The 24,208-nt window shown below is 41.4% G+C and overlaps 1 protein-coding gene across 2 annotated transcripts in view; it reads right to left on the bottom strand.

The window, feature by feature from the left end:
* Positions 1-24,208, bottom strand: part of pdhx (pyruvate dehydrogenase complex component X) — a 157,971-nt gene that overhangs the window by 49,157 nt on the left and 84,606 nt on the right. For both annotated transcript variants that reach the window (XR_013548425.1, XM_078415062.1), the window contains exons 6-7: positions 16,160-16,328; positions 734-881 (exon numbers count right to left, since the gene is read on the bottom strand). Coding sequence is in view for 1 of the 2 variants with exons in the window: in XM_078415062.1 (XP_078271188.1) it covers positions 734-881; positions 16,160-16,328 (317 nt within the window). In the remaining variant the exon portion in view is untranslated. The remainder of the gene's footprint in view (positions 1-733; positions 882-16,159; positions 16,329-24,208) is intronic.

Here is a 24,208-nt window from a genome sequence, read left to right as displayed (position 1 = left end):
TCGATACGGTTGGATGGTGCACTTGCAACGGCAAGAATGTTAAATATTTATGACCAAGACACCAGGTGTAATTGAAATTCTGATCACGGAATTGGTTAAAAAGTAGCAAGAGATTTTTCCGTGCCAGTGTGGACAAGCCCCATTTCCAGTTGCAGAAACAGAACTGTAGATGCTGGTAAAGGGCAAAACATGGATAGGTGACTTTTCAGGTCAAGACCCTTCTTCAGATCCTGAAGTAAGGTCTCGACCCAAAACATCACCTATCCATATTCTCCAGAGATGCTGCCTGACCTGCTGTGTTACTCCAGCATTTTGTATCCCCACTTACAGTTTATAACTGGGAACAGTCTGAAGTCCAGTTAAATAAGAAAATGACTAGAGGTCTACAGATGAACTGTGGCGTCAGTGCTTCCTGCAGATTCTAAGCTTGTTTGTGGCTGTCTGCTGTGTGTAATGATCTTGTGGTAGATAATGGTGTACATACAAACTTGTTACTGGTGACTTGAAAGGTCTTTAGGTCAGCTCAATGTATCATCCTGTCCGAGGACCATTTTTTCAGTGCCCGACTATAATATATCTTTTCACATATACCTTGATCTAATTTATTTTATTTGCAAGTTACAGCATTTGCCTGATGTTTTCTTTCTTAGGTCTAAAGTTTAGAATATAAATATTGGTGGAGGGACATATGGAAACAAACCAGAAGCATTGTAAACTTAATAACAGTACCAACCTCTGGCTAGCTGCGTCCTTGTCTTCAAGACTTCTTTGACGTTGCAGTCAATACTGGCGTACGAATGGGGGATGGTAGACTTGGACTCTGTTAGTCTTCGTGCAATGACTTGCCGAATATTACTAGCAGGAATTTCTGTAAATGTGCCCTAGAAGCAATGGAAACAGTATAAGTTATCAAATAACAAATAATTGAATTTGCTTGTTTAATATTACCCGATGGTGTAATGATCAACAGGTTACAACAGAGGTATAGACATTGTAGTTCAGGAGGTGCAAATCTCAGTCAAATTTCACATAAACTGGGATCGGAAGCTAAGAGGATGTCTGATTTGATGACGTTGACTGAGAATGAAGGTTGATGAAATATCTGGTGTTCTTGATCTTTGAAATATGATCTTTAACCTTGCGCATTATTCTGCACAAGTAGGTGTGCAGAATAATGGGCAATTTCATTGGATTTCTCTTTCATTGGATTCCACCTCCAATAATGCGGCGAATGTGTTCGGGTCTAGGAGGGTTTAGACTCAGGGGTGCGATGCCATCACTTATGCTGGGACTCACACAGATATCCCCACGGAAGTCACACTTGCCAGTGTTGGCAGTAGCTTAAGCCAACAGCAGTTGCCACTGTGGGCTCCTCATGGAGTCAAAGGGACAACATGTTCTCCTGCAAGCTTCCCACCTCCCCATCTGCACCCAGTGCAAGCATTGCAGTGGCCATTCAAACAAACATAAATCAGCCAACAGGAGAAAAATTATAAGTAAACAAAATTGAGGATAGTCTGTTTTAAACTTATATATCAAAATATGTTTTCAAGCATTTTAATATTTTGCAGCAGCAATTTAATTTATTGTCAAACTTATCCCAGGGATTACGATTATGTTTGTGAATGTCACTGGCCCGATGGCACTGACAGCTATGACAGGCTGTGAGTGTGGAGAGGATGCAGAGACTCAGCAGTTGGCAAAGTGGCTCAGAGAGCCAGTGGGCTGTCAGTGCCGATAGTCCGAGGTAACTCAGTTGCACTAAGGTGCAAGGAGTCCAGCTCCCAGCAGGAGACTGCACAAGGGGGGTTATAGTGGAACAAATGGTGTGACAGAAGGAAGGCAGCCAGCAGATTCTCAAATTATATATTTTTTGACATTGTGTCTATCTTCGGTGTAAACCAGCAACTGCATTTCTTTCCTACCAATTTGGTGCTGGAGTTTGGCTCAGTTATGTGCATTGCTGGAAGGACCCAAAAGTACATCCCCATATTCTGAACTAGATCAACTGACATATACATTGCTTAGTTCCCATAAATGAATAGAATCAGCATTAATGAGGAATCATTGTAGCATTATCCACAGACAAGTGTCTTACTGCAGTGCAAGGGACCTGGCATGAACCGCAACCCTCCTGGAGCAAACCCCTTCCTTCCCTCCTCTGGCACTCTTACATCAACAAATCAGCCATTTCTGGGTGAGGAGAAACTGCCAGTAGTGCTTATGGAGGGAGGTTGGGCTGCAGGGGAGTGTAATGTGGGTGCTCAGTGCTGGAATGTAAGCTCAGGACAGGGCCCCAGCTGTCACAGTGAATGTGGGCCATCATTCCAAGTGTTGACAGACTGTCCGGTTCCCAAGGGATCGCTCATCACTTGGATGGGATGGAAGCCGCTGTCACTCCTCTCTCTGTTTGGCTGCACTGCTCTTCCCAGCCAAGAGATTTCTCTACAGTAATGAAGTCCACAGCCAGCAACTTCTCCTTTCCTTCTCCTTTCCCCAGAGTCAGATTACCTCAGGCAACAAATGTTTACTGAACCACTCAAGTGTATCATTTTCCTAAATAACATGGGGATATGGAGAAATGAAAAATAAATAAAACAAAAACCTCAAATGACATTAGAAGTATTTCATTTTATTTAGTCAGGCTGCAAGGAAAAGCAACCTTCAAACATAACTATGCTGGTCAGAAGGAATTTTATGTTCAGATAAACTCAAGTCAATGGGTTATTGAAGAACCTTAACAAAACAGTGCCAAATGTATGTTTTTGATATGTATTTTTACATGCCACTTTCAAAAATATATTTTGGTAGTTTTTAAATCACAGAGTGTCAATCAGAAGCTAAAAGGAACACAAGATACCAGTTCAGTAAATGCAATGGATAAATATTATTTTGTACTTTCTTCATTCCGATGCATATTTTGTTTATCACAGTACTTGCCAGTCAGCAGACAATCAGCTCACCCACACAGTCAGGCCCAGTCAGAATTCCTGTCCCATGTTATTCCCAATGCCCTCCCGCAAGGACACATGATGCAGTAAAGTGGAAAAGGACAATAAAATTCAGCATTGCCAGCCAAATCCACATTGAGACATCCTCTGCATTTTCAGAAACTTAGGAATTGTATTTGCGGTTAGGATATAGAAACATAGAAAATAGGTGCAGGAGTAGGCCATTCGGCCCTTCGAGCCAGAACCGCCATTTTAAATGATCATGGCTGATCATCCAAAATCAGTACCCCGTTCCTGCTTTCTCCCCATATCCATTGATTCCGTTAGCCCTCAGAGCTATATCTAACTCTCTCTTAAATACATCCAGTGAATTGGCTCCCATTGTCTTCTGTGGCAGAGAATTCCACAGATTCACAACGCTCTGGGTGAAAAGGTTTTTCCTCATCTCAGTCCTAAATGGCCTACTCCTTATTCTTAAACTGTGACCCCTGGTTCTGGTCTCCCCCATTTGTGGCAGTAATACTTGCATACAAATTTTAAGGAATGTTAGAATCATAATTTGGTGATGAATAGGCAACGATAAGGTACTGTGAAAATAAAACATTCGAGGCACAATGCTCTTCTTCACAGTCACGGTGGTAGTAGATATAAAAATACATAATTTTGCTTTTCTAAATAATCCAATTTTCAAGTGTGGTTTAAGAGTATCGAGAGGATGAGCTGATTAATTGTTTCAGCCTTTGCTGTCTTGATTTAAGGCAATTCCTGAATACATTAATATATCATTCCTTGTACGCTGAATGCTGTTCTTTATAGGGAAAGTTTTTCATCCTATTGCATCTGTCAGTAGCGTATGCAAATCCTTGAAGTAGAACTTCTATATTGCTTAATATAGATTGGGTAGTATGTCAATTTTGCAGATATGCTTCAAATGTTATAGCTTATGTTTTTACAGAGTATTTCGTTAATGAAGTCTGAAATTATTTTGATGAAAGTTTTAGTGAAACTAGTCTGGTCTTTGAAAGAAAAATCTGTAAATAGGTTTTGCTGATGAAAAGAGAGATAAAGTTATTTCAACATCAGAGTCATGTGTACAATTTCTCTGCACTAGTTTGAACATCCATAAGCCATTATTTACAAATCCAATAAATTGTTGCTATGCGGCATATACAGAACTGTCGCAGGCAAACTGCCATAGTGGGAATAAAGGAGGGCTTTTCTGGTTTGCTGCCGGTGACTACTGGTTTTCAACAGGGGTCGGTGTTAGGCCTGCTACTTTTCATGTTATATGTTAATGCTCTGGATGATGGAATTGATGGCTTTCTGGCCAGGTTTGCAGACGATACGAAGATAGGTGGAGGGGCAGGTAGTGCTGTGGCTACTTCATCAAAATACTAAGGAAACTTGGTATGTCTCCTACGACTCTTACCAAAAAAAATTTCCACAGATGCACTGTAGAAAGCATTCTATTGGGATACCTCATAGGTTGGTTTGGCAACAGCTCTGTCCAAAGACCATAAGAAATTGCAGAGATGTGCGGATGCTGCCCAATCAATTACACAGACCAATCACCCTGCCGCCAACTTCATCTACAGTTCACGCTGCCAACATAATCATGACAATCATTCCCTCTTCTTTCTCCAGTCAGGGAAAAAGTGCAAAAGTGTGAAAGTCTGTACCGCCAGATTTAACAAATCTTCTTCCCCTCTGTTATCAGACTGCTGAACGGGCCTCCCATCAGCTGTGGTGTAATCTCAATCTTCCAATCTACCTCAATACAGACGGTGGACCTTTTCTCTGTAAATGTGCAGTAATATTATATTCTGCACTTTGGTATTTTTCTCGTTGTACTGTGTTCTGCTTGTAAATGGCTTGATTGTTCTCATGTGAAACATAATTTGACTGCTTTGCACACAAACAAAAGCTTTTCACTGAATTTCAGTACATGTGACAATAATAAACCAATACCAATAATTCCAAAGGACTTTTCAAAGTCACTTCAGCAAGAGAAAAAAACTTCTAATACTTTTTAAATCCTGGCATAGTGATGTTTGTTTGAATTATTCAGATGTGACGATTTAAAATGTCTTGGACATTTGTACTTAGGTTGTGTAGATATTGTGTAGACATTTTGTGTAGATATTGTGTAGATAGAGGACCATTCCCTCCCTGGTCATCCCTTTCCACCCAAACCACCCCTTCCCCAGGTACCTTCCCGTGCAACCACAGAAGATGCAACACCAGTGACCCTGACAATCCTTTCAGGTTAGGCAGAGGTTCACCTAAACCTCCTTCAACCTCATCTACTGTATCCGTTGTTCAAGATGTGGACTCTTATACATCAAAAACCAAGAGACCAATGGTAGACTGGGCGATCCTTTCACTGAACAGCTTCGCTCAGTCCGCCTGGAACCACCTGATCTCCCGGTTGCCAAACATTTTAATTCTCCTTCCCATTCCCACACTGACCTTTGAGTCCTAGGTCTCCTCCATTGTCAGAGTGAGGCTAAACACAAACTGGAGGAACAGCATCTCATATTTCGCTTGGGCAGCTTACAGCCCAGTGGATTGAATATTGATTTCTCTAACTTCAAGTAACCCTGGCATTCCCTCTCTCTCCATCCCTCCCCCATCCAAGTCGCACCAGCTTCTCATTTTCACCCAACAAACAGCTAACCAATGGCCTGCTTCCTTTATCATCGTTACTTTTTTGCATATCTTTCATTTATTGTTCTTTATCTCTCTACATCATCGTCTATATCTCTCATTTCCCTTTCACGTGACTAGTCTGAAGAAGGGACTTGACCCAAAACGTCACCCATTCCTTCTCTCCAGAGATGCTGCCTATCCCACTGAGTTACTCCAGCTTTTTGTGTCTATCTTGTGTAGATATTAGAGGGTAGGTGCTTCATGTTTGCCTACAAAACTTGCTGGTAGAGTGACTGATGGGTATGAAGACAAAATTACAATTGCACTAGATCATTATATAGTAAAAATTAAAGGGAGTGGAAAGTACACTCGTCAGGATATTTTAGGAAACATTCTATAATTACACAAAGGAAATGTGAGATTATGTAATTTCTATGAGTACTGCCTGCAGATTTCGCAGTTGTTTACAGACGCACAATACAATGATAAAAAAATACACTACAATTTAGTATTACATCACTTTCTCTTGAATGGATTGTAACCACAATGGCACACTTGCTCTTCCGGAGTTTGACCCTAACCTGATATGCTTTGCCAAATGCTTCCTGAAGAGTGATAGTTTAACCAAGAAAACATACAATGATGAGACTTGTATGCTAAATTTTACAAGCACTGATGGGCCTTTGTGGCTAACTCAATGTCTGGGCGATACATTCAGAGGTTATATGGGTCCTATTTTATATAAACATCCATGCAACCCACACTACACTTCAAACTTCTAAAATTATTCATCTACAACTCGAGTTGTAAATCTGTGGAATTCACTGCCTCAGAAGGCAGTGGAGGCCAATTCTCTGAATGCATTCAAGAGAGAGCTAGATAGAGCGCTTAAGGATAGCGGAGTCAGGGGGTATGGGGAGAAGGCAGGAACGGGGTACTGATTGAGAATGATCAGCCATGATCACATTGAATGGTGGTGCTGGCTAGAAGGGCTGAATGGCCTACTCCTGCACCTATTGTCTATTGTCTACAGTACAAAAGTAAATATTTTTAAGCAGCACTCATTTCCATATCTTAAAGTATATGTGAGTCTTTGATTTGCTCTTACGGTTCATAGAGTAAGGATTTGGTTTACTCATAGGGATCTGTACCTATCCCAGTAATGTAGATGATCTGACATTTGATTTAATAGCATATCACATGAAAAGATCATTGGCTCTATTCTGTTCACTGACAGACCAATTCCAAGGAGGACTTTATGTCAAAACAAGGAATTGCAGATGCTGGTTTACCAAGGAAAGACACAAAATCTTCAGAAGAGTCCTGACTCAAACCATCACCTATCCATGTTTTCAAGGGATGCTGCCTGATTCGCTGCGTTACTCCTGCATTTGGCGTTTTTTTCCCAGGAGTACTTAGTTCAAATACTCTGCAGTTCCCCTGGCGGCACGGTAGCGCAGCGGTAGAGTTGCTGCTTTACAGCGAATGCAGCGCCGGAGACTCAGGTTCGATCCTGACTACGGGTGCTGTACTGTAAGGAGTTTGTACGTTCTCCCCGTGACCTGCGTGGGTTTTCTCCGAGATCTTCGGTTTCCTCCCACACTCCAAAGACGTACAGGTATGTAGGTTAATTGATCTGGGTATATGTAAAAATTGTCCCTAGTGTGTGTAGGATAGTGTTAGTGTGCGGGGATCACTGGGCGGTGCGGACTTGGTGGGCCAAAAAGGCCTGTTTCCGCGCTGTATTTGAAATATAATATGAAAAATATGAAAAATCTCAACACACAGACATTAATTTTCATAAATAATAATGATAACTTGCAACATAGTCAAGAGACAAATTAAAAAAAACTAAAAGGTTCCCAATTATTTCCATTACACTGAATTCAAAATATCCAGAATATGTCGCTACATTTTTGGCATTTCAAGTAAATTAACCAAGAAAGCCAAACTAAATCAGGCTAGACACAAAAAAACTGGAGTAACTCAGCGAGGCAGGTAGCATCTCTGGAGAGAAGGAATGGGTGACGCTATGGTCAAGACCCTTCTTCAGAAGAGCTACTCCAGCTTTTTGTGTCAAACTTCGGTTTAAACCAGCATCTGCAGTTCCTTTCTACACACTATTATCAGTGTTGGTTGGGTATGTGTGGTACCCATTACTTTATCAATCAATTTCAGGGTTCTTAGTCCATCAAACCATCTTGGTTTCATTCCATTCTCTCAGAAACCTCCGCCATCCTTCTTCCATTTCTCACTGATGTGCGCATATATTTTTTATATTTGTAATTCACACAATCCTGTCCGTGACCTTTCAGTTCATTCTCCTTTATACCACATATCCATGCCCTCAAAAACTTACTGAAGGCTTTGCCTTTAATGCCCAAGAATGAAGCAGGCTACAGAAAGTGGAGGACATTGCCTAGTAGATCGCAGACATTGACTTCCCTACCATTGAAAAAATATATTGGAAGCACTGCCTCAAAAAGGCAGCTGACATCAAAGGCCCACACCATCCTGGCCACGCTGTCACCTCGTTCCTATCATCAGGAAGAAGATACAGGAACCTGTGAACGGTGACCTCCAGTTCAAGAACAATTTCTTCCCATCAACCAACACGCTGTGGAACCACACTGGACAATCCTAACCGCACACCTACCTCAGCAACAATTTGTTTAGGCTGCTCATACTTCCGTTTGCACTGGTATGGTCAGGTTACCTAGTATTATTGATTATTTTTAATTTGATTGATTATTGTCTGTTTATTTGTGTGTTGTTGCGTTACTATGCTTGCAAAGCTGCAATTCCCTACCCGGCACATATGATAATGAAATCTGGAATCTTTCTGTCGTGATCTGCAACTATAACTTATCTGTTCCTTGCCCTCCCAACCAGTTTCCATGTATTATTTCTTCTAATTTATTGTATCATAAAGGTCAGTGTTGTTCTTTATTGTGTTGTTGTGTGTTCTTTATTTGGCAACCTGCAAAAATGTAGTAACGAGTAACATTTTATTTAGTGACTACATAAAATGTAGTACACAATCCCTGTGACAGGATCTTTTAACTGATTTTGTATGTAATGAGATATTGCCATACTGCAATACATTCCCAGAGGGAACACTGTTGTGAGTCCCTTTTTTCCCCCTTCAAACACCAATTAGATCCCTCCCAAAACATTCCCTATTTCCAGGGAACATAACTCAAATGATGATTTAGTTTCTTTGTTCTGGTTCATGACTGGATTATGTTATTCCTCATCTATTCCATAGCTTTACAATATTCTTCACATAAGGCCTTTCAAATTGATATCAAATGCCCTAAAAGGTGTTCAAATAGTTGTGTGTTATACTTGTTATGACTAGATTTATAATGACTAGATTGACGACAGTCTTCCTGTCACTGCCTTGCATCCTCAAAATGTAATGCTTAGACTTCACTGCCATTCCCCTGTCAAATGAATCATGTCTCTGTCTCGGCTGTGGGTCAAGTATTCGAGGGTGTCACTGACGGTTCGGCCATTTGGGGGTGTGGGGGAAGCTTAATATTATTGAGGGTTAATTAACCAAACATAGGTTCTTTACCTCCTTGTTGGATTCTGTTTTATTAGAACCCACCACTTTCATATCAAAACAATGTGCACAACATGAGCCTTGTCAATTATATCAGCTGGGTATTTGGCTGCAAGATGTATCAAAACATGGCAATGATCTCTGTTTTTGCCACACAAGAACCTTTAAAGTAGAAAAACTAAAATTCCTCAACTATCAAACATGTACATGTTATTTGGAATTAAAGCTGATGACCTGTTTCGCTTTGGAAGAACTTCCTTTTCTTTATATTCTGTTTGTCCATATATAAAAGTTAACACCCCATCAGCTTTTTTAATTTGTTTTTTCTACTGATGTCTAGATTTCAGACATCTGTCCATGTTGACTCCTTACTGTCATTGAACATCACTGACGCATTTTGGTTGAAATGGATGGCCTTACACTTACCTACACTGAACCTCATTTATCACAGTTATAAACACTCACTAGAACCATAAACGCTTTGTAACTTTATGCTCCCATCCGTACATTTTATTACGCCAATGTTTGTCATAATTTGGATATTTGCCTCACTATGACCACTGGTCCTCAAAAGAAAGCAATTTTCCTCAGTCATTTCCCACTGATTATAAATTTATCCTAACTCTCTCAAATCCAGTCTAATTTCTGAATGTTCTCAGATCATGCCCTTGATTATAAATTCTAAGACCCTCTACACAACAAATGTCAGCTGAACAACTCTTAGTACCCCACAAGTTTCCTAATACTCTTTACTGTTCCTCCCAAAAATTGGGCTACAAATCCAAGTTTCTATTTAAAAAAGACAATTACTGAAATTTGCCAATCACAGTAGAAACGGGGTGTCACGGGCAGCATGGTGGTGCAGCGGTAGAGTTGCCGCCTTACAGCGCTTACAGCACCGGAGCCCCGTGTTCGATCCGGACCACGGTGGCTGTCTGTACGGAGTTTGTACGTTCTCCCCGTGACCGCGTGGGTGTTCTCCTAGATCTTCGGTTTCCTCCCAAACTCCAAAGACGTACAGCGTATGCAGTTAAATTGGCTTGGTATAAGAGTAAATTGTCCCTAGTGTGTGTAGCATGGTGTTAATGTGCAGGGATCCCTGGTTGGTGCGGACTCGGTGGGCTGAAGGGCCACCTTTAAAAAGTGCTCACCCGCTTCTTTTTAGGTCCTGTGATATAAACCATTAGGTCCTGGTGAAATACCGTTTGTTTTTTAGTGCCACAACTCGATGCAGCAGAGTTACTATATTTGTGAAGTTGTGATCCTGCCTTTGCACATCAGGTATATTATACAACTATCTATTCTGAAGACCAATTCAAAATATTATTCAATAGATGCTAGTTCCTTTTTCTTTTGTATATTCCTTTCAAAATTGATCATAAATGAACACCAGATGTTAATCCACAAATGAAATAAAAAGCTGGATGAACAAGGGATGAAACTGTTGTCATTTCCCAATGAGTCACAATTGCTAATTTTCATAAAATCATGGTTACTGCATTTACCAACTACAATAACAACTATCTGACAATAACAATGGTCTGAAGAAGGGTCTCGACCCGAAACATCACCCATTCCTTCTCTCTGGAGATGCTGCCTGTCCCGCTGAGTTACTCCAGCATTTTGTGTCCACTATCGCTTATACAATATCTTTAATCACATTAACATACTACTTCCTAGGAATCTTAATGTGATTCGATTAGAAGACGCGTGAGAGGATAAAGCTTGGACAGAAATATGATTGTAAAGAATATCTGAGGGAAGGAAAGAAAAGGTTTAGAGAAGGAAATGGAGAATTTAGTTTTGGCAATTAAAGGCTCAGTTGTTTGCATTTGTGAAAGAGCATCCATTGAATAACTATTTTGTATTGGTCTTCACATTAGTGTTTAAAACAGAGGTGAGAAGGTTGTAGAGTTGGGGGATTATAGTGATAAAGACCTTAAAGTCATGGAAGGATATGAAAACAAAGATTTAGACTTTAGATATACAGTGTGGAAACAGGTGTTTCTGCTCACCGAGTCCGTGCCGACCAGCGATCGTACTGACCAGCGATCATACCCCACACACTAGCACTATCCTACACTCTAAGGACAATTTACATAAGCTAATTAACCTACAAACCTGCACGTCTTTGGAATGTGGGAGGAAATTGGAGCACCTGGAGGGAACCCACACGGTCACAGGGAGAAAGTGCAAACTCCGTACAGACAATATCTGTAGTCAGGGTCGAACCTGGATCTCTGGCACTGTAAGGCAGCAACTACTGCTGCACCACAAAAATGTTAAATTGAGGCATGGTTTCACCAGGAACTAGTGAAGGTCAGCGAGACGTGTTATAGATACAACGGTAAACAACCAGCTAGGGCACAGATTTAGAAGAGTTTGACTGTTTATACATGAGATGCAGTGGAAGCCTCATTATTTGTATTGTAAAAGTCAAGGCAAGATTAAAAAAAGCTATGAGTGTTGATTTCAGCAGATAACGAAGCAGGCATGGAGATGGGTGCATCACAAGGATGAAATGAGGGCGTGCAGCGTAGGTTTACTAGGTGGGACTATCATATGGCGGGACTGGAGTGACTTGGCTTGTATACCATGGAATTTAGAAGGATGAGAGGAGATCTTATCGAAACGTATAAGATTATTAAGGGGTTGGACACGTTAGAGGCAGGAAACATGTTCCCAATGTTGGGGGAGTCCAGAACAAGGAGCCACAGTTTAAGAATAAGGGGTAGGCCATTTAGAACTGAGATGAGGAAAAACTTTTTCAGTCAGAGAATTGTGAATCTGTGGAATTCTCTGCCTCAGAAGGCAGTGGAAGCCAATTCTCTGAATGCATTCAAGAGAGAGCTAGATAGAGTTCTTAAGGATAGCGGAGTCAGGGGGTATGGGGAGAAGGCAGGAACGGGGTACTGATTGAGAATGATCAGCCATGATCACATTGAATGGCGGTGCTGGCTCGAAGGGCCGAATGGCCTCCTCCTGTACCTATTGTCTATTGAAATTAGAGGATCTCAGCAATTATATGGATTTGGGGGTGGAATTTCAAGTTGATCTCAATTATGACATGAAGTTTGCAAACGGTTCAGTCCAGTCTTGGACAGTGAAGCTTTGGAGCTGGTGAAATTTAAGATAAATGATTGCCTTGAAAGGAAATTGGACAAATTGGAGAAAACCAGATAGCAGAAATAATGGGCAGGAACTCTAAACGGGAGAATAGCACTGACAATGTCCTGTGAGAATTAGTATTGGAGGGCTTACAAACATAGTGCTGATAACTAGAAACACATTTCTATCCTCCACCACTGCTGTACTTTGCCAACCCACTGCAAGTCAACCTGGAAAACCTACACTGCACTTCCTTCGAGGTCAATAATACATGGAGTTCAGAACCACTATTTGTACTCCAGCTACTGTCAGTATTCAGCATGCTTTAGATTTCTTTTTTAGATTTAGAGATACAGCGCAGAAACAGGCCCTTCGGCCCACCAGGTCCGCGCCGCCCAGCGGTCCCCGCACACTAACACTATCCTACACCCACTAGGGACAATTTTTACATTTGCCCAGCCAATTAACCTACATACCTGTACGTCTTTGGAGTGTGGGAGGAAACCGAAGATCTCGGAGAAAACCCACGCAGGTCACGGGGAGAACGTACAAACTCCGTACAGACGGCGCCCGTAGTCAGGATCGAACCTGAGTCTCCGGCGCTGCATTCACTGTAAGGCAGCAACTCTACCGCTGCACCACCGTGCCGCTATTCAAGTTTTATAAGGCATAAAAGCTGAATTGCTTTTATGCCTTATATTCCAGTCTTCGAAATACAATGGCCAGCATTCCATTGGTCTGATTGATTTTTGGAACAATGAAATTGTTTCATTAAAAGCTAAATGAATTTCTTTTTAACGCTTGGATTTCATTAATTTGACATTCTCTGCTTCATACTTTCTAATTTGCTCCTTTTCAATTGATGGCGATCTCATACATTCTTCAGGAATAACTCATCTTTCAACTGTCTTTAATTATTTCCCAGACTCAGCCATCAGGTCGCAGATTCACAAATGATTTATCTCTCCCTGTTGTAGTCAATTCCTTCCTCATTCCTGCAAAGTTAACTTTGTTTTAAGGCCAAAACCACAGCTTGACCCTCCTTTTTCCTGTTCCTGAATTATAACCTTTCGAAGGGACCCTCCCTTACAACCAGATCAGTATTCCCATTTCATTACATAATCAAATTCTGCACTGCATGGTCCGCATTAGATTCAAGAAATGGGCTTAGATATCTTTAACATTTGCAATATATGTATACCACGCATAATTTTCTTTGGATGACCATGAAGCATTTTTTTCCCAACTTACTGCAGTCAGGTTTTTTTGCAGATTCGCCTGTGCACATGACATGCATGCTGAGAGGTCCAGTGCAAGGTCCTTTCAACTGTTCATGAAATCACAGTATCGTGCATTTTAGAATTGTGCTGCCCCAGGCCCATGCTAAGAATGGCTGCTGGCACGTTCAATGCACATTCCAGAGTATTTATAGATCACATAGATTTAGGAAATTGTGATTTAGGAAGATCATATAGACGTAGGAAAGTTAGGAAACTAGTTATTACTAGTTTCTCCTCATTAGTACAGTTTCTTATCTCCCAATTTCTACACAACCATAGATTCCAAAAGTTCAGACAAATCCCTTTCCCTTCACTGCTTTGATTGGAACACAAATTTTATACCGTTTAAACTAATATAATTGATATTTTAAGTACTTTCATCTTTGATTACAATTCCGACATTAACAGTAATAGGTGCTACCTTAAACCAAGCAAAGATATACAGATCAACAAATTTATTACGGGTGCCATGCTTGGCTGGTTGCAGCACTTCTCTGAGTCAGGAGGCTGTGGGTTCAAGCTCGAGATTGGAGCATGCAACCCAGGTTAACAGTTAAATGTACGTAACTGGTGCCCTGTTGGAAGTGGAGCTTTTCTGGACGGGGTGGAGGAAGAAACGTTTATTTGTGGCCCAGGCTGATTTCTTATTTATGTGACATTGCTTAGTTTAAAGAGGGGAGGATGGCTAATATTTATCATTCAATCAATATCACTGAAAAAAAGTTCAATGTTACTACTTTCTTTTGGGAAAAGTGACTGCCATGGCACTATATTACAAACGTGTCAATCCTTAGGAAGTACTTAGGTACAGGTAAATAGCTCTGGATGATTCTGAGGGCAGGAGATATGTTACATAATGATAAGTCAGTCCTTAAACTAAATATAGACAATCACGTGTTGAATTTTGCATAATAACAGCAATGCATTGAATAGGGAAATGTCTAAAGTACAATCAGTTTTAGTTATATTACTTTTCTATAAACAGAACAGTGTTTCTGTAATCTCAAAGTCCACTGATACTTTTATCTATGGGAATGACAAGAATTTAATCAAAATATAGCCTGATCCAGGAACAACATTTTCTAGGTAAAACTGTAGAATATTTATCAGAAAAGACTGAATTGGAAATCCGTACATGCTAGTTTAAATAGATTTTCCTTCTTAAAAAATAAATTATTGCCATCCAGATCAACAGTAAGGAACATAACTTTTTATTTTTTTCATATTTATTTCATATTTCAGATACAGCGCGGAAACAGGCCTTTTCGGCCCACCAAGTGCGCACCGCCCAGCGATCCCCGCACATTAACACTATCCTACACACACTAGGGACAATTTTTTACATTTACCCAGTCAATTAACCTACATACCTGTACGTCTTTGGAGTGTGGGAGGAAATCGAAGATCTCGGAGAAAACCCACGCAGGTCACGGGGAGAACGTACAAACTCCGTACAGTACATCACCCGTAGTCAGGATCGAACCTGAGTCTCCGGCGCTGCATTCGCTGTAAGGCAGCAACTCTACCGCTGCGCCACCGTGCCGCCCGAAATCCATTTTAAAATCCATACAGGGCTTGAACATGACTGTGTGTGTGTGTATATATATATATATACACACTTGAAGATGATTAATTAATCATGGATTTGTACAGCACAGAAGCAGGCCCTTCAGCCCACGCCGATCTTTATACCCCTCTACATTAATCCTATTAACCTGCTTTTATCCTTCTATCCCTTGCTTCTTCGAGTGGCTGTCTAAATAATTCTTAAACAAGTTGATTGCATTTAAGTCCACCACCTACTCTGGCAGCAAGATCCAGATATCAACCATACTATGTGAAGAAAACTTTCCTCTCAGATTTCTTTTAAAACTTCACCTTAAATATATGCCTTCTTTTTTAGTACTTCCCTACCATGATAAAATATTTTCTTTTTGATCTCACTCCCGCCCTCTCAGTTTTGTTCCCTTTCCCACACCCCACCGTCCATTTTCATCGCTGACCCCCTCCTGGTTCCATCCGCTCACTACACACACCTTTCATCCTGAGCAACATCCTCAACCCCCTTCCCCATCTGGTTCTGGTTCAATATGCCCTTCGGCCTCTCCCCCAATGGCTTCTATTATCACCTTCTTTATGTATCAGATTCTAGTATGGTGGGCTTTGTATTCCTGCTTGTCTCCAGCAGCTGTCTCCATCTTCGGCCTCCCTCCCCCTACTTGCTCCAACTGTCCTTATTTTTGTGTGCCTCCACCTAGCTTCAATCCAACTCCATCTGTCTGTCATCACCCCTCCACAGGAGCCAACTAGTCTCCATCTCATCCCTCCCCCTTTCAACTTTATGCTGGCTATCACCCCTCTCCACTCTCAGTCCTGATCCAATTGGACCCCCTTATAGATGTTGCTCGACTCGCTAAGTTCGAGTGTTTCTGCAGATTCCATCATCGGCAGTCTCTTGTCTCTCCTATATTTCTCCTGTTAGGTTTATCTATATTTTTCAGCATCAAAGCAAGTAGCAAAGCACGTTTTTACATGATTAAATAATATATACATACACAAAACATTTATCTCCATTCTATCAAATTTGATTTGCAATATCTCACCGGAGCTGATGGCTTTCCCAGGATGGAGATTGGTGGAGTGGATGGTCTAGAGTATGGAGGGGTACCCAACGCTGCTTGAGGTGCCTTCAAAAATGGCTGCCCAGGGACAGTGCTTGTTACTCTCGGTGTTGTCGCGGTTCCTTTATGTTTCAACATATTCAGGGCATCCCTATAACATACCAAGATTCTCCGTCATACAAAGCAAATAACATTTAAAAAAGTGACAAGATGGTCCACACATGCTTTATCAAAGATGTTTACAATTGTTTCTAGTATTCAGCATCAAAGCTGTTTCATTTAAGTTGGTGAAAACTTGGTTTACCAGGCTGAATGTGGAAGATGTCAGATAGGCAGGAAATCTGCACTCATTCAGGCAGCTCCAAGCAGAACAAAAAGGAGTTCCTTCTCATCTCCCTAACTCCACTCTCGCTTGAAAATGCTTCTGAAACTCAAAGTCATTGACAAAGCTTTTGATCATTCTTTGCAGAATTCTGTTTGTTGCCTTCACATCTATCTCTCTCTTATTACAACTTTGGCAAGTTGAAGGTATCTGTGAGTGGAAGATCATGTTGACATTTCTTATCACCCAGACTAGATCTTTGCAGTATTTATATTATAGCTATTCTTTTCCTCTTTAGGATCAAAAACAATATAAATCGCAAGTGTGAAAAAATAGTCTACTATGGCGAGTCTGGAAACTTGTTCTTTGTTGAAGAAGTTTATTGCGACAGCAATATCCGATTACAAAGTTTTCTTAGCAAGATTACAGACATCCATTATAACTAACTGTTCTCCTCGAAAACGTCTCCCAACTAACTCTTTTCGGGCACCAAAACGCACATGACCCCGCTGACCAATCAGCGGTGTCGCTCTCTGGACCAATCCCTATGGTCGCACCCACACGTGACCTTGCTGGCCAATCTGAGAGTTCGACAACTAGGACCACTCTCTATGGTCGCTACACTACTTTCATTTTAAAAAAATGTAATGGAACTAAGTACATCTTTTTGGAGTTCATTATGAAAGAATCAATCAACATTTTCAACATTCCTCCAACTCACATATCATAAGCTTGCCTCAGATCATGGTCAATGGCAGATGACACAGTGCAATTGCAACTGCGCCCTGTCTGCCTGTGGCACAGGCACAGCCATCCACAGGAAAACCACAGCCACAGCTTGCTTCCCAAAGATGACTACACTTTGGCAAAGGGTTAGCACTATTAAAATGCAATAGCGTAGAGCGAGCTAAAATAACGTCACCAATGCCAATCAAGGATCACTACACCTTTAAAGTAGGGGTACAATTAATTAAAGCGAGATTATGCATTCAATATTGACCATTTCATGGTGCACATATCATCAGTGATGAGTACCAGGTTTAAACATACAGGCCTTCCAAGTTCTAAGCTAGTATCAGCCAACAGGCTTTTGACTGAAATGTACAGGTTAATTGAGGTCATTCATTTTTCTTGGCTCAGAAACCACCGATCTTCTCAAAAATCATAACGTTTAATTATAAACGAACAAAACATTTCCTGAATGACCTGGCTTTAAAAATACAATATTCATCGTATGAAGCATGAGGTTTTCTTTAAAAAGACAATTCAGCGCTCTCAATTGTTAACAGCTGCTTTTATGGACATTAACCATGAGCAAACACGGTCTGAAATGGAGTTATGGAAGCATCATTCAAGTCAAATTATTAGAAGAAAAGCTGTGCAGCAGTTTGGGAAAGGCAGCTAGAGTGATAGAGGGGAATATCTGGACAATGTGAAGGGGGGAATAAGGGGCTGGAGGTAGGGAAGGGTTAGGTATGGGAAGGGAGGGGATGGGGTTGTCGATAGTGGTTGTCGATAGTGGTGCCTGTGAAAGGCTTTTGGGGACCTGGGGGATGGGAGTAGAGTCAGTTAGATGGTTAGTTATGATCAACAATGAGATTAGGTGGCTGCAATCATTAAATGTTAGATACAAAAAGTTGGAGTAACTCACAGGGACAGGCAGCATCTCTGGATAGAAGGAATGTGTGACACTTCGGGTCGAGACCCTTCTTAAGTCGCAACTCAGCGGGACAGACAACATCTCTGGATAGAAGGAATGGTGATGTTTTTGGTCAAGTCCCTCCTTAGTCTGAAGAAGGGTCTCGACACAAAACATCACCCATTCCTTCTATTCAGAGATGCTGCCTGTCCTGCTGAGTTACTCCAGCATTTTGTGTCTATCTTCAGTGTAATCCAGCATCTGCAGTTCCCTCGTACAAATATACATCATTACACGTTACTGTTGTTTCACTGAAGCATTCAGCGTACAAAAGTTTCCCAACTGACGTCCCCACAATTTCTCACCAAGCCTAAAGCGGGCAGTTCCATACTTAGGTTAGTTAAAGCAAAATCTGGCAATATAATTATTGCTGATTAGAAGAATCATTTTAATATTTAAAATTACTTAAATAATGAGGTAAGAAACATTATTTTTATTGCATTTAGATATCAAACGCAAATTAACCTTGCCTGCTAGAGGCTGTTTATTCTTGCTCTGGTCTAAAATTTTAGAAATAGTTAAATAAATAAATCTTCCCCCACCATTCAGATGACGTTTAATTTTGCCAAAGAACAAAACTCTTGGGAGGAATTTACAGAGTTTTGTTAATTAAAATGTCTGTTCAGATTAGTTGGGGATGCCCAGTTGCAATCCCCATTTGAGACTGCCCCGATTTTATTGGTGAATCACAATTTCTAGTTCTCGTCTTGGAACAGAGCCTTTTCTCACCCAACTCACAAAGCAAAATGTGCCTGTTACATGAATTACAAAGAAGGAAAAATGTAATCCAGGAAAATAAAGTATCCTAGTCAGTTTTCTCAGTATCCAAGGGGGAGGTTGACATTCTGCAGACCACTTGTTTAAACATAAAACAAAGGACTAGCAGTAGATGCAAGAGTCGGCAAAAGGAAAGATACTCCTCAACCATACCTAAATTTGCTTATTGTACAGCAAAAGATAATTGGATAATGTAGAGTTTAGTTTAGTTTACTATTGTCACATGTACAGTGAAAAACATTTGTTTATGTGTTATCGAGTCAAAGAAAAAACAAAATTTTTACGACATTTTGATGTCATTTTTACATGACTAATTACATGCCATTTTGGATCTTTTTCTTCCAAAGGTGTGGAATAATTAAATATATAAGGTCCAAACATTAGTTTTAACAGTATGGAGCACGGAAAATAAGGAAGCCACACGACAAAAGAATAACAAGATGTCCATCTTTCCACAGGGGACAAAGCTTTATCCGCAGCTGAAATTATTTTTGCTATTCATGTGGATGTTTAAATCCATTCATCTTTTTTGATATTTTTGTGCCATCGATTAAAAATGTGCTGTTCCGTTTTAATTAAAAACCCTTTTTAAAAAAAATTGCCCCTTCTGTGTAAATGAAAGGAAAAAGGAACAAGGGAATAAACGTGTTCCATTAATTTGAAAGTACGTATTATAGCTTTTAACGTTGCAGTAATGACCCACGGATTAGACTCCCTTCAGGGTCAAGGATTAAGTAGTCATCTGACCACCAGCTGAGATTTCTTTCCTGTGGCCGTTATTGCTTGTACGTATGTAAGTAGTGAACAGATTGAAAATAAAAAAACTCTACTGTTATCGAAAAGAGGTAGTTAATTACCCATCATATTTTTAATTCAGTACGATGATTGATTGTACAAGTGGAAAGATTCATCTTTAATGGTGTCAGTAAACTCGCTAGGAGAAATGACAGGCTGCAAAATTGTGAAGTAGGAAATCTGAAGGTGACTGCAGTGCCATCTGCTGGTGAAATTGGAACACCACAGTTCAGTTTCCCTCTTTTTGCAATACAATACAATATATTTTTATTGTCATTGTACAGGGGTACAACGAGATTGGGAATGCGCCTCCCGTACGATGCAATAAATTAATTAGCTAGTCAATATTAATTTAAACAACCCAATGAAACAAATTAGAACAGTTTTAAAACAGAATAAAGTGCAAGTAGATCTGTGCCGGTTCACTGTGCGTTGTGACCATCCGGCTCAGCAGGACCGGTTCAGAGCAGCTATGGCCCTGGGGATGAAGCTGTTCCTGAGTCTGGAGGTGCGGGCGGAGAAGGCCTTGTATCGTCTGCCCGATGGTAGAAGTTCGAACAGACTGTTGCAGGGGTGTGAAGAGTCTTTGTGGATGCTGGTGGCTTTTCTGAGGCATCGTGTGTTGTAGATGCACTCCAAGGCTGGTAGCTGTGTTCCGATGGTCCTCTGAGCTCTATGGACTACCCGCTGAAGAGCTTTCCTCTCTGTCTCCGTGCAGCTGAGATACTACACAGGGATGCCATGTGTTAGGATGCTCTCTATGGTGCAGCGGTAGAAGGTCGTCAGCGGCTGTTGGGGTAGACCAGACTTTTTCAGTGTTCTTAGGTAGAACAGTTGTTGTTGTGCCTTCTTCACCAGCGCAGCAGTGTTATTGGACTATGTTAGGTCCTCCGAAATGTGAGTGCCCAGAAACTTGAAGCTGGACACTCTCTCCACACTGTCCTCGTTGATAAAGATCGGGGCGTATTCCCTGTTGTGTGACCTACGGAAGTTGATGATCAGCTCCTTGGTCTTGGTGATATTTAGGGACAGGTTGTTATCAGAGCACCAGTCCGCCAGGTTCTGCTCTGTATTTTGTTTCATCACTGTTGGTGATCAGCCCGATCACCAATGTGTCGTCTGCAAACGTGAAAATGGTGTTGGTGTCGAATGCAGGAACAGTCGTGTGTGAATAGGGAGTAGAGCATGTGGCTCAAAACACAGCCCTGTGGTGGGCCGGTACTCAGGGTGATAGTGGAGGACAGGTGCGGGCCCATTCTCACTGCCTGCGGTCACTCCAGCAGGAAGTCCAGGATCCAGTCGCATAACGACGAGCTGAGGCCTAGCTGGTGGAGTTTGGTGATGAGCTTGGTGGGGATGACCGTGTTGAAGGCAGAGCTATAGTCAATGAATAGCATCCTCACGTACGTGCCCTGTATCTCCAGGTCAGTGTGAAGAGCCAGAGAGATGGCGTCCTCTGTGGATCTGTTTGCCCTGTATGCAAATTGATGTGGGTCCAGTGAGGCAAGGATGCTGGATTTGATGTGTGAGAGGACCAGCCTTTCAAAGCACTTCATGACTATAGGAGTTAGGGCAACCGGACGGTGGTCGTTCAGATTGGTGATCTTTGCTTTTTTCGGCACCGGCACTATGGTAGCCGACTTCAGGCACGGGGACCGTAGCCAGAGATAATGACAGGTTAAAGATCCTGGTGAATGCCTCAGCCAACTGTTCAGCACAGTCCCTAAGTACCCTTCCTTGAACTCCATCCGGGCCTGCAGCCTTGCCTGGGTTGACCCTTTGCAGAGCGCGTGCAATACGAAGTCTGACTGGAATGGGTACCTCATCTCGAGCAATACCCTACTCATGGTATCTCATTGGATCTCTAGTTATCTAAATTGCTGTGATAATAGCCTGATGCAGTTAAATTACTTTTGGCACATTTTCATGTACCAAATTTGCTATGTTAAGAAAAGTCACACATCTTACTGGGACTAAACTGCAGTGTCCATCAACGTGAGTTAGCCCAAGGCTGAAGTGGGAATTTTAAGTAAAAATCAAACTCCACTTTGATTCTTCAATACCATTTTGAATGGTGGTGGTGAAATAATTATTTCAACGCGAGTGACAAGCTTCACAACCAATGCTTTAAAAAACTTAAAACAAGGAACTAGGGAATTATGGATACGAGGAACTGCACATGCTGGTTTACAAAAAAGACAAAAACTGCTGGAGTAACTCAGCAGATCAGGCAGCATCTCTGGAAAACATGGATAAGTGATGTTTTCGGTCGGTAATTCTTCAGAGTGAATGTTTGGGAGAGGAGGGCAGGACAAATGCTGGCAAATAACAGGTTGATGCAAGTGAGGGGGATTTTTGATAGGCCGATGGTGGACAAAGGCTAGAGATGAAAAGACAAAAGGTGAAGAGTTGCAAATTGTGAAGCTGGAGGAAGGAATGTAGGTGGAAGGGGAGGGGAGAAATAGGTGGGAGTCCAGGTGGGGCACAGAGGGGAGGAGGGAACCCCCGGATCTACCCTCCTCCCCTCAACCCCTCCCTTTCCCTCTCCCCTGTGCCCCACCTGGACTCATAACTATTTCTCTCCTCCACCTGCATTCCTTCCTCTAGCTTCACAATTTGCAACTCTTTAATCCTTTTCTTGCGCACATTTGTACTGTAGTAATTTAGTCAGATGGCCAATATGTTTTGGCAACAAAGTCAAGAATCCGGTAATTGGGTGGGTGGATAGAAGGGAAAGCATAGTCCAAGGAGATAGCTATCTATCTGTCTTTTCATCTCTGGCCTTTGCCCACCATCTCCCTATCAAACCCCACCCCCTCCTCACCTGTAAAAAAAACCCATTACCCTCCAGGCTTTGTCCTGCACCTCCTCCCTTCCAGCTTTCCTTCTCTTCCTTCTCCCCATCCTCCGACCCCCCCCCCCCCCCCCCCCACCCGCCCACAATCAATCTGAAGAAGGACTCCGACCACAAACGTTACCTATCCATGTTCTCCATTGATGCTGCCTGACCCGCAGAGTTACTCAGACACTTTATGTTTTTTTTAAAAGGAATCACGGAACTATTCCTAGTCATTTCACATATTCGGTTCAACTTTTCACTCAGACAGTAAGACCATTCAAAACCGTATTTAATTAGATTTAGCACAGGTATTCTGAAAACTAGAATACATTAAATACCATCCACAAATATCTTCTTTTAGTTATCACCTAGGATATGCTTTCCCTTCTATCGACCCACTCAATTACTGGATTCCTGACTTTGTTACCAAAACGATCCTCAATACGGATCTGAATAATTTACTACAGTACGAATACTCCAGTGATTAGGCTGTTAGATTTAAAAAAAATAATGGCTTAAGTCCAGAGGGCATGCAGCAATGATCAGTTTCTATGTAATTGTGCTGGACTGAAGAAAAAGATACGGGCAACTGAACTGTCATATACGGCAAAAGACTTTCATAACCCTGAAAGGACAGCCTGCTATGGTACTATATTTAACATAAAAGCAATGCAGCAGGATTCAAGTATTTTGATATCTACTTCTGATTTCAATACCTTTATCGAGTAATATGAGTGTCACATTATTGTGAAACTAAAAACTGCACTAATTCCAACATTTGTGAGGTGATGCAGTTTAAGAAGTTAAATAAAGGTTGGACCTATACTGTAGTTGATAGGCCCACAAAAAATATTGACGAATAGGGCAGCAGGGTGGTGCAGCTTTAGCGTTGGTGCCTTTTTGTGCCAGGGACCTGAGTTCGATCCTGACTATGGGCTCTGTCTGTATGGAGTTTGTACGTTCTCCTCGTGACTGCGTGTGTTTTCCCTGGGTGCTCCAGTTTCATCCCACACTGCAAAGACGCACAGGTTTGTAGCTTAATTGGCATCTGTAAAAATAATAAATTGTTCCTAGTGTGTTGGATAGTGCTAGTGGGCTGAAGAACCAGTTTCTGTGTTAAATAATTCCAACTCTAAAAAACGATAACCTCATTTTTTTGATAATCACTTTTGAGTTTACAATACACTTTGAGTTTGAGGAAGATGCATGTAAACTGTCCGGACTTAGTACTTTTTTTGCAAAACATAGTAGAAGAATGTCTTTCACCATCCAAAATCCACCTCTGCAAAATAGAAAGGCTGTGGATTCTGGGCAGTTTGTAGGTTTAGCTTTAGCAAGGATATTGAGGGTTATGGAAGAAAGGAGTTAACTGATAAAATACAGACTAGCCACAATCTAATTGAATGGTGGAACAGACTTAGATTCTCACTCAATTAGCAAATGATCACCTGGAGTGATCTTCTCTATTATTTTACAGGTGGGAATGGTCAAACTCCTGAGCCCTGAGAAGTTGCTGAATGAATGAACTGCTTCATTCTGCACTAGCTGGATTACTTACAAAGGGAGGGAGACATAGAAACATAGACATAGAAACATAGA

This window comes from Rhinoraja longicauda, chromosome 18 (assembly GCF_053455715.1).
Source record: "Rhinoraja longicauda isolate Sanriku21f chromosome 18, sRhiLon1.1, whole genome shotgun sequence".
Lineage (NCBI taxonomy): Eukaryota > Metazoa > Chordata > Chondrichthyes > Rajiformes > Arhynchobatidae > Rhinoraja > Rhinoraja longicauda.
Note: the sequence above shows the minus strand (reverse complement) of the source record. Positions and strands in the feature narration are given on the sequence as shown.